The sequence below is a fragment of the Dipodomys ordii genome, unplaced genomic scaffold (genome assembly GCF_000151885.1).
Source record: "Dipodomys ordii isolate 6190 unplaced genomic scaffold, Dord_2.0 Scaffold29, whole genome shotgun sequence".
NCBI classification, from domain to species: domain Eukaryota; kingdom Metazoa; phylum Chordata; class Mammalia; order Rodentia; family Heteromyidae; genus Dipodomys; species Dipodomys ordii.
In genome coordinates this window covers 7,651,937-7,669,422 of record NW_012267245.1, presented here as the reverse complement: position 1 = coordinate 7,669,422, position 17,486 = coordinate 7,651,937, and the positions used below count along the sequence as shown (strand labels likewise).

Genomic DNA, 17,486 nt, shown 5'->3' with positions numbered 1-17,486 from the left:
CAGCGCCACTGCTGGCTTTTTCTATGTATGTGGTGCTGAGGAATCAAACCCAGGGCCCCATGCTCTACCTTCCCAGGCCCCACCCCCCAGCTTTCCATTTTTTTAATACAATTTTATTGTTATTATTATAGTTAGAAAATTATTCTACTGAGTTTAAGTAACACAATAAGATAAACCTGATCCATAACTGGCTTTCTTTAAACAGAATATAAAGGCAGTAATGGAACAATTGGCTCTCTACTCTGGCCATAACTGCTTTCAACCAAGGTTAAGCATACATCTTTTAGGCTTTTCATCCTATATAAGCAAATCAAAAGTGTGAAGCCAAACATACTTACTTTATTGCTTTGGCTATCCGGATGAGGTGGTGAATCCAAGTTTATAATGGCATGTAGAATATCGTGTGTCAGATTACTAAGGTGCAATAATGGATTGGCAACTACTGTTTTGGCACTGGCTGTACAAGCAAAGAGGAGAGGCACTGAGGTTTGCTCTGACAGAGGGCTAGGAAACAGTGGGTCTGATGTTTCCTTAAAAACATACAAGAAAAAAAGTTGATAATCCATAGGTTAAACAATTCAGAAAATTCTTTGAGAAACTCCAAAAGTATTAAAAACTTTCTATTTTTATAAATATAGAAACTTAAAAACCTAGAAAGGATCTTAGGAGCTGAACATTTTATCAAACACAATTTAAAATGCAACAAGGAGAAGCTCCACCCATTGCAAGGCATTCATTTAAGGCTATAGAAGAGAGAATTAAGCAAGGCATAGAGCCTGATACAGAACTGCCCTCCAATGATAATATATACACAACTCCACAAGTTCCTAACACGATGGGCTATGTACAAAGGAGAATGCTTTAAAAAGCAATGGTCATAAAGAAAATCAAGTTTTAGTATTTAAAACAGGAAGATAGAACACCAAAAGCTGCTTCATGCATGTTCTATAATTTTTTTAAATTAGTACAGGTTGCCTACCTGCTGACATTCTTGTAAAAGCAAAATCAATTCCATTCTTACAGATGCAAGACCCCCACCATGGGAGCCGTGAAGTATACAGTAACTAAGGAACATTCTCAGGAGTGACTGATATTTCAAGAGCCACTGTCTCTTTTCCTGAAAACTCTCTCTCAGTTGTTTCGCTTTTGTTTGGTGGTGCAAACCATCAGCGTCCTTGCTGAATCCAAATTCATCTCTATTTTTGCCATCTGTGGTGGGCAGTTCTTCCACATCTGAGCAAAAGTCACATGTCCTCTGAAGAGCTACCACCTCTTTCTCAAGCCAGTGGTATAACTGGTAACGTAATTTTCCACCATCTATTTCATAGCCAGTAGACAAAGTACGAAGTTCTACTGTGAGAATCTTTAAACATGCTCTAAATTTTAACTGAACAGCAATTATATCTTCAGATGGGTTTAAAATGTCATTTTCATCTAGGGTGCTAAAAGAGTCTGTATAACTGCTTACTTCATCTAATTTTGCATCTACTTTTCTCTGTAATGGTTTCAGTTCTTTCATGCAAATAGGGAGATCCTCATTTTCTTCATCATTATCACTGTCCCATTTTAACTCTAAAGAATCATCCTGAAACACAACACTTGGCTGGCTCCAATCGAAAGAAAGCGTGGAGCTGGACTGCTTCTCCGAAGAGCCCTCTGAAGAAGAGTCAAAACCATTTGTCAGTGACTGGGACCAGTTAACTGCAGAAGATTTATCTTCTTTTGCATCCAGTTTCACTGGAGAAGAATCTTTACTACTATCCAGAAAACCAGATGCTCTACAAAAAGGTTTTATTTTCTTGATGACTCTGGGCATCTTTGATAATACTTCCAAGGCCAACATAGGACAGCCAGCTTTTAGATGAGCACTAGCAGTAGTAAAGAATAACCTTCTTTCACTCAAACTAATGGTTCCTGCCAATCCACTCTGTCCTGGTAAACCCAGCTGTGTGGAAAACGTATCAGATGATCCAAAATGACGTCTCAGCAAAACAGGGTGTGTCCTTAGGTAATTATAAAAATTAAAAACTGCAGGATTACAGGCTGACACCAAGACTTGATCTGAAAGTAAATGTAAATTCATCTTCAGAATTGAAAAGTTTAAGATCTGAATTGAGTGTATTATATTGTACTTTATCTCTACTATGTTGCCTTTATCCATCTGGTCTTCTGACCAATTTTATTAATAGGCCACACCAATCCATAGCATTGAACAAACAAGAACACATTTATAAAGAAAAGTGTTTCAACAAGATAGGAAAACAAAAGTTATGCTTTTTTTCCCCCCACTGCAACACATCTTTTCAGGTAACATTCTTAATTCTTGTTCTGGCATTTATCTCTTGATCAAAACACTTATGAATTGAGCTTTCACATAATTTTTAAACCAGGTGCTACTGCCTCACATATGTAGTCCTCAATACTCAGGAGACCGAGTTTTTGAAGGACAAGTTTTCAAGCCAGGCCAGGTAGGAAAGTCAGCGAGACTCTTATCTCCAAAGAGCCGCAAGTGGAACTGTGGCACATGGGTAGAGTTAGCCTTGAGCAAAAAATGCTCAGGAACAGTGCAGAGTTCAAGCACCACAACCAAACACACAAACACACACACACACAATTTCTAATCTTATCAACTTAAGTCAACTTTAAAAGTGTGTACAAGTTTTACAGTAAGAATTATAAAGCTTTTTAAACAGCAATAGATAGAACCTAAGGTACAAAACTGATTTTATATTAGTATTTCTTCAAACTCTTTTAGTCAAATGTTAGTATTATTTATGTTTAAAAAATCTATTTCAGGGCTGGGCTGGGAAGGTGGCTCAGTGGTAGAGCACTTGCCTTGCATGCATGAGGCCCTGAGTTCGATTCCTCAGCACCACATAAGCAAAAAGAAAAAAAGCCGGAAGTGGTGCTGTGGCTCAAGTGGTAGAGCGCTAGCCTTGAGCTGAAGAGCTGAGGGACAGCGCCCAGGCCCAGAGTTCAGGCCCCACGACCGGACCCCCCCAAAAAAAACAAAGAAAAACTATTTCATAATAATAGAAAACTCTGAATTCTTCATTTTCAAATGATTTAACACTCTGAAAATAAATTTAAATACATAGCCTATATTCCCAATCCACAAAGCCACAAAAACTCTAAATTCAAAAAAAAAATTTTTTTGTCAGTCATGGGGCTTGAACACTGGGTCTGAGCACTGACCCTAAGACATTTTGTGCTAAGGCTAGTGCTGTACCATTTGAGCCACAGCACCACTTCCAGTTTTTGAGTAATTAATTAGAGATAAGAGTCTCAGGGGGACTTCTCTGCCTGGGCTGGCTTCAAACCGCTATCCTCATAATTCAGCCTCCTAAGCAGCTAGGATTATAGGTGTGAACACTGGTGCCCAACTATAAATTCAATTTTTTATGTATCACCCTTGATACTCAACAATGGTCTGCACAATTAGCAAGTATTAATATACTTATTGATTAACCACTTGGAAATACAGCTTACCATCATCTTCTCTCACTGGTTGCTTTATTAATGTTTCCAGAGCATCACTGTAATCTTCCAAAATCCAGTATGCCATACTCCGAAGGAAAGGATCACAATGCACACTTATGTCCGATGAACTGAGTTCACTGACACGAGAATCAATGCCCAAAACTTTTTTCCGTAAAATTGATTTGTATGTTGTAGATTTATCAAATTCAGACTCATATAGTCTTGCTATTACAAGAGCTAACTGAATGTCATTCAGTTTCTCAAGACATACCTTAAAAAAATATTACCCATTAATAAGCATCTTTCATTGCAGTATAAATTTAATTAGCTTACTAACAACTAGTATAACACAGGGCTTTATTGGTCTCCAAAATGAACAAACACAGGTATGAGAATCAAATATACAGCTTGGCTTACTTTAGCAAATTTGCTTGGGAACATTTATACTAACATTTGCAAATATGCTTCCAAATATTAAATATGTGTTTCCAAAAACATTTAGACTAATAAGGATATATCAGATAAAAACTCTAAACAGTGTCAGTTTGAGCAATTTTGTTTTATTCCTGAACCACTAGTCTTTACTAATCAGCGGCAGCAAGTATGGCATTTCCAAATTAAAGGCTGTTTTGAATTTCCTGTTATGAGAATGTGAACAAAGGGCAAATTGATGCAGAAATGTTACATCTGAAATGTTCATAATTTTTTTCACATTTACTGAAAAACAATCACCGAAAATTTTTCTAATGTTCATTAAGACAAAGCCAGACATATTCAACTATGTTTAAACAAGTAGAACAAGCCAGGCACTAGTGGCTCACACCTATAATTCTAACTACTCGGATGTGATCTGAAGATCGAGGTCAAAGCCAGCCCGGAAGGAAAGTCCCTGAAACTCTTATCTCTAACTAACAAAAAAGCTGGGAGTAAAGGTGTGGATCAAGGGATAGACTACTAGCCTTGAGCACAAAAGTGAAGGGACAGCATGCAGGCCCTGAGTTTAAGCCCCAGGATCTGCACAAACCAAAACAACAACAACAAAAAACAACAAATAGCACAGATCTTTTTATTTTTTAACTTGTTCATGAAAAGAGTCATGAACTATCATTCTACCAATCATTCAAACTAAATGACAGCTTTTAAAGGCTACTATATTAACAGATACTTCAGATATTTAGCCTTGTTATTTCTAAGGTGAAAATAAAATTAAAACGAAGAGCTTAGAAAGATCATAGTGCTATTTTTAAAAGTTGTTTCATTACCTCAACTGCATCTCTCAGACAACCAGCTAAAAGAAAAAATGCTGCAGAATGTTCAAATCTTTGTTTGCCTAGCAAAGAAAATGCATTCTTCAGAGCTGCTTTACGCCACCTCTCTTCCTCAAAATTGTGTCCGAAAAATTGTGTCATTCTAGTGTCCTTTTGAGATCTATAAAGAAAAGTATAAAAAAGAATAAATTTTTGGAATTAATCTCCTAAAAATTATGACTTAAAAATTAGGACTGAGGCAGGTGGATTGCAAATTTGAGTCTGGCCTACACTAAATAACAAAATCTGTTTCAAAATAACCCCTAAACTATACCCCAACCCAGAGTTGGGACTCAACAGAAACATTTGCTAGTTCATAACTTATTATATATCCACTAATTTTTCCAGTAAAAGCAGAGTAATATTCCTGATGAAAATCTCAGAAGTTATTTAAAATCTGTCAAATTAGAAAGAGAAATTACTATTGAACTCATGCAAAACAATTATACCAATATACTTAATATAAAGTAATTTATTGCTAATTTTCTTATACTAACATCTGTGCTTCCAATTTAAACCTCACCAATAACCTTTCCTTCTTGCCTATTGAACATGATTTTGGTGATCAAAGTAATTCCTTGGATCCTGAATTAGTCTTATAGAAAACTGATTTGGAAGCATGAACCAAAAACAAATGACAAACTACCTGTTTTGTTCATCAAGTACTACTGAGGAAAAGAGAGAAAGGAATGAACTCAGGGCCCCAGGAGGAGACAGCTTTGGGGAAGTCTGGTCCATGGGCTCTCAATAGAGCCAAAGATGGGTGCTTATCCTAGACTCCGCCAATTCATCTTCTTTCCCAACTCAAATGCCAGTTTCTGGTTTAGCGACTTTTGTACAGAAACATCATAAGAAACTCTTAAAATTAAAATGACATTATCTGGAATGTTCCCCTGTGGAAAACACCCAAGCATTCTCCCTATAAAATCATTCCTTAATCACAAAAACAGGCAAGACTCTACCTAACTCAACAGCAAGTAAAACATGTCTTACTATACACAGTTATACCTATAATATCATTCCTTAATCACAAAAACAGGAAAGACTCTACATAACTCAACAGCAAGTAAAACACATCTTACCATACAGTTATGCGTTATAAAAAGTTTTTAACCTACCTGTACAATCCCCAGATAACAGCTTTCTTTTTCATTGCAAGGTAAAAAATGGCAGCATCTAAAGGATCATTATTTCTATAAAAGGCTGCTTTAGCTACCTACAATTAGAAAATACTGGTCAAATTTTCATAGAAAGTCTCTAAGTGAACAAATAATTTTATGTCTATTTAGCACTGACACATATAGAGAAGAATACAAAGAGAAGATAATAAGACTACCTTTTATCACAAGCTCATCTATACTGATTTACTTTGCTATACAAACTTCTCATGGTAAAAACCAGAAATATATTATTAAATGAACTATAATTTTTGGAGTTACTTTTAAAAATTCCTTCACTGTTGTAAAAATTAAAACTCCCCAAAGCAAATTTCTGCTCCAAAACAAAAGGGAGTAAATAACAACAGAGGAGATATGGTATGAAATTTAAACAAACATCCAAAATATATTCTTTTTTTACACCAAATAAATACACTCACTTTTTCTATGCATGTGCGTAAGATTCGCTTATTCCGGACCCACCACCCCACACCCATGGCTTTTAATTCAGACCAGGTGGGGTCATGCTTCTGCATTGCAGGCAACATGTTCAGTAGTTCTTCTTCTGCTACTGAATGAAATGCCCAAGCAAAATGACTGGTAGACAGGCCTGAAAAAGGGGAAAAAGTAATATTAATAATGATTAACACATGAGGAGGCTGCAATGCTTGGTAAGAAATATACGCATTATCCTGCCCATGCAATTGTAACCCCTCTGTACAGTATGTTCACAAATAAAATTAAATTAAATTTAAAAAAATAAAAAAAATAATGATTAACACAAACTAGTGCTACATCTATTTGCAATGAAAGTACATAAACTTTTATAAAATACACAGTCACACTTAATTTTTAAGTTTCCTGAAGGGCTACTTTTTAATCGTTGGTTCTCCAAAGAACTCTAGTACTTTAATGTGCAATATATCTTGTACAATTAATACACATTTACTTGAGAAGATTTGCAAAATGCTTATAGCAAATGTCACTGTGATGAAGGAATTCTGTTCTCTGGTTGTAAACTATGACTCACTTTAGGAGATGAGAATACTTGAAGCATTCCTACAGAAGGGAAGGCATTCCTCTTGAAGCTGCTTCCCCTTCCTTTGGCCACTATTTGTTTTATGGAAATAACTCCCATGAATTAAAGAACATCAAAAAGCATAACTGAGTGGAATAAGTGCTAGCACTACAGAACCTCCAGAACCAAAGCATATATATATTCAAGTTCAATCGCAAAACTGAAATATATAACTGCAGACTAGCTATTTAGTTTCTTAGTGCCTCTGTTTTTTCATTTGTAAAATGTGAGTGATCCAGCCAGGTGCCAGTGGCTCACGCCCATCATCCTAGTTACTCAGGAGGCTGAGATCTGAGGATCGCAGTTCAAAGCCAGCCCAGGCAGGAGAGTCTGTGAGACTCTGATCTCCAATAAATCATCAGAAAACCGGAAGTGGTGCTGTGGTTCAAGTGGTAGCATGCTCACCAAGAGCTGAAAGACAGCAACCTAGGCCCAGAGTTCAAGCCCTACAACTGCAAAAAAAAGGGGGGGGGGGGCTGGGAATGTGGCTTAGCAGTGGAGTACTTAGCTAGCACGCATGAAGCCCTGGGTCTGATTCCTCAGAACCACATAAACAGAAAAAGCCGGAAGTGGCGCTGTGGCTCAAATACTAGAGAGCTAGCCTTGAGCAAAAGGAGCTCAGAGACAGCGCCCAGGCCCTGAGTTCAAGCCCCAGAACTGGCTAAACAAAAAAAAAAAAATTACAGAGGATAAAATAATACTAATTTCCCTCAAATGTACAAAATATTCAACTTTCCAATATACTTCTTCCTTAAGTCTATTTTTACAATTAAAACTTCTAATGCCCAGGGGTGCTGATGACTTACACCAGTAATGCTAGCTAAATTGAGTTAGGATATGGTTCAAAGCCATCCTGGGCAGGACAGTCCGTGAGATTCATATAATTAACCACCAGAAAACCAGAAGTGGTGCTGTGGCTCAATGTGGTAGAGCATCAGCCTTAAGCAAAATAGGTAAGGGACAGCACCCAGGCCCTGAGTTCAAGACCCATGACAAAAAAAAATCCAATGCTGTATGAAAGAAATATGAGTAAAGTTAAAAAATAAACTCTGAATGTGTCAAATTTGTCAACATTCTCACATGTGCTTGCCTTACTTCTCCTGGAACAGACTAATATAAAAATCACCTTGGCGAAGGAGTTGGGCTCGACAGGCTGGAAGGGAAGTTGTAAGAAAGGTATGGAGCCGAACAGCCAGAAGAAACTTTAACCCACATTCATCAAGCGTTTCTCCACCTACAATCAGGAGATAAGTATTATTTTCACACATAAAAGCGTTTTATAAGCAAATCACAGAACTAAGTTTCTGATAGCGCATAGCACAGCACAGCACAGCACAGCACAGCACAGCACAGGACAGCACAGCACAGCACAGCACAGCATAACACAGCACAGCATCACATAAAGGATAAAGCATTCTAAAACTGACAGAAGTGGTTATAATCGCAAATACTGTGTAACATTGATCTTACCTACACAATTTTAAAAAGGGAAAAAAGAATATAGGTATATAATTTAGAAAATAAAGGTTAGGGAAGTGGCACTATAGCTCAAGTGGTAAAGCGCTAGCCTTGAGCTGAAGAGCTGAGGGACAGCGCCCAGGCCCAGAGTTCAAGCCCCACGACCAACCAAAAAAAAAAAAAAAAAAAAAGAAAAGAAAGTTTAGAATGAATTGACTCAGTGTCTATTAACATTATAATCTGAATTCATCTGAAATGACTCAAACATAACTGAACTTTCAAACTATCTTTTCTACAACATATGTTACAGTGATACCTTTTCTTTTCTTTTTTGTTTTTGGTCAGTCATGGTGCTTGAACTTGGGACCTGGGTGCTGTCTTTGAGACTCTTTGTACTCAAGGCTAGCACTCTACCACTTGAGCTATAACACCATTGCTGGCTTTTTCTAAGTAGTTTACTGGAGAAAAGAGTCTCACAGACCTCTCTGATGGATTCAAACCACAATCCTCAGATCTCAGCCTCCTGAGTAGCTAGGATTACAGGCAAGAGCTATCAGCAACTGGCAGCAAGATTTTCTGTATTGATTGAAATCATGTATCCATCCCAATAATCTGTTAATAATGGTTAAATAGTACATGGACCTGATTTTACTTCATATGATCAAAACTATAAAATATCTCTACCAAACTCACCTCAAAAATAGTTATCTATTCATATTCCTCTTAAAATGATCAACTTATTTTCTGAAAATTTATAACTTTTTAAATAATATTAGTTTTGTCTTTATTTTCCTTTTAGTTCCCTTAATTTAAAGGATACAGGCTACTGACCTATACCTTGTATGACCAGTGTTTCCTTCAATTTAATTTTACCTTGGCTTTTGTCTCTGCTTTCTCCAATATCAGTGCTTGTTGTTGCAATTGTGTCAGCCAAGGCCATCAGAGACATCTGCTCCATCCGGCTGAGTCCTGGTAGACTGGAATGCAGTAAGTGGCCAGAAAGAACCTGAGCATGCTCAGGTCCAAAGTAAGTCGGATTGTACTGTGAAAGGTCAATGACTCTGGGCTTTGTATTTTCTTCCCCTGATTCTAACACATGAATATCAGGCATTAGAGCTGAAGTCTGAAAAAGCTCATCATAACTTTCTTTGGACAACTGGTTTGATTTATTGAAGGAACTCTCATTACTGGATTTCTCCAAAGATGAGTAACATCTATCATCATCTGCTGCAAGCAAGGCATATAAAGGAAGTGGAGGAACAGAATCTATTTCTGTGTAATCTGTACTTTCAGTCTTGTTGAACGCCTGGGGGTCTCTGGTAGTGGTTCCACTAGCACTGATGGTGAGAGACCTTAGACGGCGATCATGATTGGACTCAGCTTCACTCAGAGCCACAACCTCCCCAGCAATGCACTTGACCAGATGTGACAAGATGGCCTTTGCTCTCCGAACCTTGCCAAGGTCCATAAGTTCCAAAAGCTGCAAGGGATGGTACTGAGGCAAGGTTGGGGAAAGTACATGAGCTGCTTCAAAGAGTCCTGAATCTTCCATATCCACTGAAGGATCCAGGGCAGTCTTCTTCCCACAGATTTTCTGAGCAAGACTAGTCATGGATCGAGTCAGAGTTTTCTTTGTAGGCTGGAGCCCAGAACTTGATGAGTTGCTCTGTCTTACTAAGCTGAGTACAGAAGGAGTGCTCCCACCGTACGAATCTGTCCTGGCAGGTTCTTGTTTAGAAGATGGCTGCCACTGGGAATATACATGCATTTCACAATCCATTCCTACCACCAGGATGCCATCCCGGACCCACGACAAAGAAACAGGAAAAGGGGGGGAGCCCTCCACAGAAGAAACCAAGTCCACACTTCGTAAGAGGACAAATTTAGAAAGAGGCACAACTTTAGTACTCTCCCACAGAGGAAATGCTAGGCTCTCCTTACCAATATGTTCTTGTACCTTGCCAGACAGAGGTCCATACATAAAAAGTTTTGATCCAATTCCAACAGTCAGGATATGAGAACCATCTTCTCTAGACATCCAGTCCAAGTGAACTAAATGCTTTGTGTTTGTTGTAATACTTTCTTTACTGAATGAATAGGTCTCTTGCTTATTATAGGCCACTAAATTGCTATCGATGCTAATGCCAGAATCCAACATTGTGCTTAAATCATCTAAATGAATTGTCTGTTCAAGGACCCAACATGAGCCTCCGGTAGACTCACATTCAAAAATACTCACGTGCATCACAACGTCCTGAGAAGATCTACCATTAGATGCAAGGTGCTTATATGCCACTGCTAAACGATTTGTATGTGCACAGCTAACTTCTATAGGCCTACCCGGTACAGATATACTACTATTGCTCTGAAGTCCATCTTCAATAAGCAATGGCCATTCTTCCCAAATGTACGTAAGATCTATTTTTCCATTCTTTGAGGTAGCAGGTTCTCCATCTGTTACTCGGCATCTCCAAAACCTTACTTTCTCATCCGAGCACGAAGTGGCCAATAAGTAAGGGGCACTGCATACAGGATATATAGAAGAAGAACTCAGATGTCCTAAAAGGAAAATAATCCATTAACAAAACATCAAATGTTGTTGAAGAATTTTTACAGGCTGGGCTTTAGTCCTTTAGTATGAACTACTAAGAATATGACTATCTAAGGATACAATAAAATCGGAAAGAGGCTTTTAATGATATCAAAAAAGTATATAAAAGAAAATATTTACTAGGGAAGGCATAGAATTAGTACCATATCCAGGCGCCGGTGGCTCAGGCCTATAATCCTAGCTACTCAGGAGGCTAAGAGCTGAGGATCAAGATTCAAAGCCAGCTTGGGCAGGAAAGTCTGTGAGGTCTTATCTCCAATGAACTAACAAGAAACCAGAAGTGGCCCTGGTTTGAAGTAGTAGAGCACTAGCCTTAAGTGAAAAAACTCAGGGATAGCACCCAAGCCCTGAGTTGAAGCCCATGACTAATTAAAAAAAGAAAACATTGCCAAAACCTATAGCTAAAATCTAACTGCAATAACAAGTACTTTAATTTCTGCATTTTACAGGTAGGGATACTTTACTAGATACACTGCCTTGTGCCTAAGTAAAAAGACTAAGACAATTAAAAACCTGAATTCTGGATCAGTGGTAGAGCGCTTGCTTTGCATGCAAGAGGCCCTGGGTTTGATTCCTCAGTACCACATAAGCAAAAAAAACGGAAGTGGTACTGTGGCTCAAGTAGTAGAGCGCTAGCCTTGAGCTGAAGAGCTGAGGGACAGCACCCAGGCCCAAATTTCAGGCCCCACAAGCAACAAAAAGACAAAAAAAAAAAAAAAAACTGAATTCTTTGCTAGTTTATCCAATTCAACACATCTGTAACAATGTGTCAGCTTTCCCTGGCTTCTCTGTCTTTCTGATTTTTTATACAAATGTGAATGGCCTATTTCACTAAGTATTGAATGGTACTTTTAAATGTCCTACACAACTAAGGTGTGTGTAATATCACTGATGCTGAGATGATTCCTCAGTGGACCTTACCAATTGTGCATGCTCAATCATATACTATCAACTTCCTAGAATGGGTGAGCGAGTGAGAACAAGAGAGAGATCACCACCTCAAGCTCTGCGAGGTGCGCTGTGGTCGCAATGCTCTGGAGCACTGCGGAGTCTAGTATGAACACAGAGGTGTGGCTCTGTTCTAATCCAAGTATCTCTGACAAGTGTACTTCTGTCCTGAACTATGACAATAAAAAAATGCTACATGAACACTTGAAAGAACATGTTGAAAGTAAATCTTACGTACGTTAAGTTTCTCTGAATTAAAGTTCTCATTATATTAATAGGCTGAATAAAAGTTACGTATGCTACTTTACATATGCTAATGCTTTTTGCCAAACAAAACCGTATGTTTCCACAGGAGTTCTTTCAAACAACTTTGCCCAAAGTTAAATAGAGTTACCTTGATAAATATTTTTGGATTCTGTACAATTACTGTGTTATTTTCATTAGAATTTAGTAGTGAATACAAGCTAATAACAATAGCTCCTTTCTTTTGCCCTTACTTTTCATTTGTTTTGTGACAGAGTATCTATATGTAGACTAGTTTGGCTTCAAACTAACCATATTGGCCAAGTGAGACTTGAATTCATGATCCTCCTGCCTCAGCTTTCCAAGTGCTGGTTTTATAGGTATGTACAACACCTTGCTTAGCTTTTCAACAAGCTTTACTTTTCCCAGTATTTTAAATTAAAATATACAATGGAACCAGAATTTAAAAGTTGGAACACTGTCAATACTCCCAACTCCTGCGAACTTCACCATTCAGAAAACCTTAAATACTTGATAACAACATGGGATTCTGAATAGCATTCAAAGCCATCCAGCAAAATAATTAAATGAACAGACTATCAGATGCCAGTGCTGCATATCTGCAATACTAGCTACTTGGGAAGCAGTTCGATCCCAGCCCGGGCAAAAGTAAAAAGTACTTGAGACCCCATCTCAACAATACCAGGTACAGTGGTATGCATCTGTTCTTGCAGCAATGACAAAGGTTGAAACTGGGAAGATCACAGTTCCAGGTCACTCCGGACAGACAAGACCATGCAACACCATCTCAAAGGGAAGAGGCTGGGTCTAGTGGAGCACACTTGTTATTCCAGTTATGATGGGAGGTCCAAAATAGGAGGATCATAGGCTAAGTACAAACCTGGGCAAAAAGTGAGACCCTGAGAAAGTGGCTCAGTGGTAGAGTGCTTGCCTTGCATGCATAAGGCCCTGAGTTCGATTCCTCAGTACCACATAAGCAAAAAGAAAAAAGCCGGAAGTGGTGCTGTGGCTCAAGTGGTAGAGCGCTAGCCTTGAGCTGAAGAGCTGAGGGACAGCGCCCAGGCCCAGAGTTCAAGCCCCACGACCAACCAAAAAAAAAAAAAAGTGAGACCCTATCTCAAAAATAACCAGTGCAAAAAAGGGCTAGGGGTGTGGCTCAAAGGGAAAGGACCTGTCTAGCAAGTCCTCAAGTTCAAACTCTAGGATATCAAGAAAGAAAATAAGACAGAAAAGCAGAAAAGAACAAAGACACAGTTGACCATGAAAATAAAATAATCAGTAATAAAGAACATGGATGCTATATTTGTATTCTTGATACCCTAGAATAAATGATTCTTGATCTCTAGTGTATACAAAAATCATCTTGTTCACTAATTAGAACAAACTGCTAGCCTCTATCCTAGAGTTTGTGACTAACAACCACATTTTGGCTATGAAAATGAAATAATTCGGTGATATGAAAATTGAAGTTTCAGAGCCTAGTCAGGGTACATAATTTTAGACCCAAGGCAGAAGGAATGTTTGAACTCAAGTTCAAGACCAGCCTGGAGAATATAGAGAGAATCCATCTCAAAATCGTAAGTAACAAAGGATTTCTTTATTTCTTCTCTGTATTCTTGACACGGGTGCATGAGAACCACCTGGAAGGCTGCAGATTTCAGGGGTACTAGAAACATTCATGGCTGTAAAGTATCTTTGCATAAAATTCACACACCTGCTGATGGCTTCACACTTATGATCTCAACTCCTTCAGGCAACTGCAACTCCTGGCTGTACACCATTTCAGAACACAGAGACAACTTGCTGGTGCTCTGGAGATTGGCTCTGCAAGCCTGAAACTTCTGTGCAAATGGAGTTGGGATCTTCTCCGGAGAAGAAGAATAATGTTCTTCTGGTTGCCAAACTACTTCAGAAATTTTCATATCTATTCTTTCATCTATGAAACATAAGAAAAAGAGCAAAAACTGGGAGGGAACCCTATATAGATTACAATAGCTACTTAAAAATCCAGTAAGGCACCAGTGGCTCTTGCCTATAATCCTGGCTACTCAGAAGGCTGAGATTGAGGATCACAGTTTGCAATCAGTCCAGGCAAGAAAGTCTATGAGTTTGTTATCTCCATAACTATCCCCCAAAAGCCACAAATGGAGCTCTGGCTCAAGTGGTAGTATATTAGCCCTGGGTAAAAAGAAAGCAAAAAGACAGCACCCAGGTCATAATTTCAAACCCCAGAACCAGCATGCATGTGTGCGTGTACACACACACAGTTCAAAAGATAAACTTGTAGACATGTCAACACAATTCTTTACAGCAAGAAAATGAGAGAATTATTTTGTTTCTTAATGAATAAACCGTAATAATCACTACTACATAAAATGACTGTAGGTAATATGCCCTGAACTGTCTAATTATGCAAAATTTGTTAGTAATTAGGCCAATTTAAAGTTAAGGAAAAAACCCAAACTCACCCAACGAGACAGGAATTGATTTTAAATGTAAGTTCCACATGCGTAACAGTGAACGGTTGTCCTGAGTACACTCTATCACAACCAGGTAGAATTTTTCAGAAAATCCATTAGATAAGCTGCCTGTTGGCATCAGTGATATTTTTCATGTTAGATAATAGAGACAATTACTAATTTTAAGATTAACATAAATGGCTTTTTTAGAGAAAGAAAATGATAATTTTATGTAGAGTTCTAAGTGGACAGTGACATTATAGAGTATGTTCAACTTCTTCACCAAATGGATTTGTATTAACATTTTAACAATTATATGCAGGCTATGCTTAAATTTCATTTTTATCTGATATGCTTTAAAAGTCAGATATTACAGTTATCACTACCAACTATTCAGAGAGTAAAACATATTAACCAAAAAATGTCTAAAAGGAAAGGAACCATATGATAACATACATAGCAAAATATATCACGATGGAAATTATGTGGCCAAAGTCTTTCAAAGTAATTAACTTTCGTAACAGAAACACTTCTATTCATGTTTCTTATCTAAGGATCAATATAAGTATTCATAACAGATATTATTCAAAAATATCTTAACTCATACTACATAATTTATACAACATTAATGTTGCACAAATCAAAAATGCACATAAAACCACTATTTCATTATTTCCTTTTAGCAATAAATTTTAGTGCAAGTTTTTTTGATTATATACAAAATTATGTAAAAAAATTATAAAATGATATAAATCAAAATATGTAAAAACTGAAAGCAACTAATATTAGGGGAAAAAGTTTTGAAACAACATTAGAAATGATAACCATATCTTAAATTACCTTGAAACAAGAGATTTAAATGAAGAGGTAAGTTTGATAATGCCTTCTAGATGGGTCAGGCATTCAAATCATAAGAATTAAGAGGAAGGAAGAATTATGGGAAAAGAAAAAGACCAATTCAATCTACTTGTGATAACTTCACCGAAACAAAATACCTTAATAATGTCTGTAAAGTACCTTTCTTCTTGACAAAAGAACAAAAGAATATAAAAGTATAACTCCATGGGAATTTTCTGGGAAACTCTAATAATAAAATAATGGTAAGATGGGTACTAGTGGCTCACGCTTGTCATCCTAGCTACTCAGCAGGCTGAGATTTGAGGCTCACAGTTCAAAGCCAGCCTGGAAGCAAAGTTCATGAGAATCTTATCCCCAATGAGCTACCAGAAAACCAGAAGTGGCACTGTGGTTCAAGTGGCAGAGCTCAAGCCTTGAGCAATAAAAGCTCAGGGACAGTGCCCAGGCCCTGAGTTCAAACCCCAAAACTGGCACATATACACAAAAAGCCAAAACCCTACACATTAGTAATAAACACATGCAACTCTTAAGAAAATACTTTTATTTTTTTTTCTACTTCCTGGTTAAGAATAAAAAGATGAGCTGGGTAGGCTGGCACACACCTTTCACACCAACTGCTTGGGAAGCTAAGATTAGAAGGATTGTGGAAAGTTCACACGATTCAGTTTCAAGAGAAAAACGCTGGATAGGGTGATATATACTAGCTATAATGGGAAGTACAAACAGGAAGAATGCAGTCCAGTCCAGCCCAGGCTACACAATGATACTATGTTTCAAACAAAAACAAAAAATAGCACAAATGCCAGCTCAGTTGCTCATGCCTACAATTCTATTTGCTTGGGAGGTGAAGGTCAGGAAAAGATTGTTGATCAGGGCCAGCTTGGTAACAATCCAGCTGGACATGGTGGCTGATGCCTGTAATGCCCTCTACGAGTAGTGCAGGTTAGAAGACTACAGTCAGACACTAGGCCAGGCAAAAAATGTACCCTATCTGAAAAATAACCTAAGAGCAAAAAAGCCTTTACAGGCATGGCTCAAGTGGGAGAGTCTCTGCCTGCCTAGTAAGAGCAAAGTCGTGCGTTGAAAGGCCAAAAATAAAATTAAGCATATACAGAACAATTTTAAACTTCAATACATTTTGAAACCATCTTTATTAACTTCGATCCATCATTATTAACCATCTTTATAAGCATGGATCCATCTTTATTAATTGCCTAACATACTCTGATATTTTTCTTTACCTGTATCAGATGGAATGTTATCTTTCCCCAGACTTTTCTTCTCCAAGTTATTCAAAATGAAATCTTCTTGAAACACATGAAGAAGCTGGGTTTTTCGGCCATGCTGCATGTAAATAAATACTACCATAAGTTGATGTGATGTGTGTACTGTTTATCTAATGCGACAGAGCAGCATATAATACTTACAAGTTTGGTAATGGGATCTAATGCAATAATGCATCCTGGCCTGGCTGTGGACTGCTGACTGACAATGTTAAACACTTCACCAACATATTTCTATTTAAAAAAATAAAACAAATTAAAGTTTTAATTCAGTAAGTTAAGCATAAACATGAAATTTCAAGCACAACAATAAAAATAATTTTCAAGTGGGCTGCACATAGTTCAAGTATTAATACTCTAGGACTTTACCTCACTAGGAATTAAAAAGGCCTGAGTAGCCGGGCGCTGGTGGCTCACGCCTGTAATCCTAGCTACTCAGGAGGCTGAGATCTGAGGATCGCAGTTCAAAGCCAGCCCGGGCAGGAGAGACCATGAGACTCCTATCTCCAATAAACCACCAGAAAAACCGGAAGTGGCGCTGTAGCTCAAGTGGTAGAGCGCTCGCCTTGAGCTGAAGAGCTGA

The 17,486-nt window shown here is 37.9% G+C and overlaps 1 protein-coding gene across 1 annotated transcript in view; it reads right to left on the bottom strand.

The window, feature by feature from the left end:
• The window catches only part of Dmxl1 (Dmx-like 1), a 114,541-nt gene that overhangs the window by 71,859 nt on the left and 25,196 nt on the right, over positions 1–17,486 (bottom strand). Inside the window, exons 13-24 of the mRNA XM_013016020.1 lie at positions 17,048–17,137; positions 16,862–16,964; positions 14,772–14,891; positions 14,018–14,239; positions 9,354–11,039; positions 8,149–8,256; positions 6,385–6,554; positions 5,906–6,003; positions 4,743–4,908; positions 3,490–3,751; positions 980–2,061; positions 339–530 (exon numbers count right to left, since the gene is read on the bottom strand). Coding sequence (XP_012871474.1) covers positions 339–530; positions 980–2,061; positions 3,490–3,751; positions 4,743–4,908; positions 5,906–6,003; positions 6,385–6,554; positions 8,149–8,256; positions 9,354–11,039; positions 14,018–14,239; positions 14,772–14,891; positions 16,862–16,964; positions 17,048–17,137 — 4,299 coding nt within the window. The remainder of the gene's footprint in view (positions 1–338; positions 531–979; positions 2,062–3,489; positions 3,752–4,742; positions 4,909–5,905; positions 6,004–6,384; positions 6,555–8,148; positions 8,257–9,353; positions 11,040–14,017; positions 14,240–14,771; positions 14,892–16,861; positions 16,965–17,047; positions 17,138–17,486) is intronic.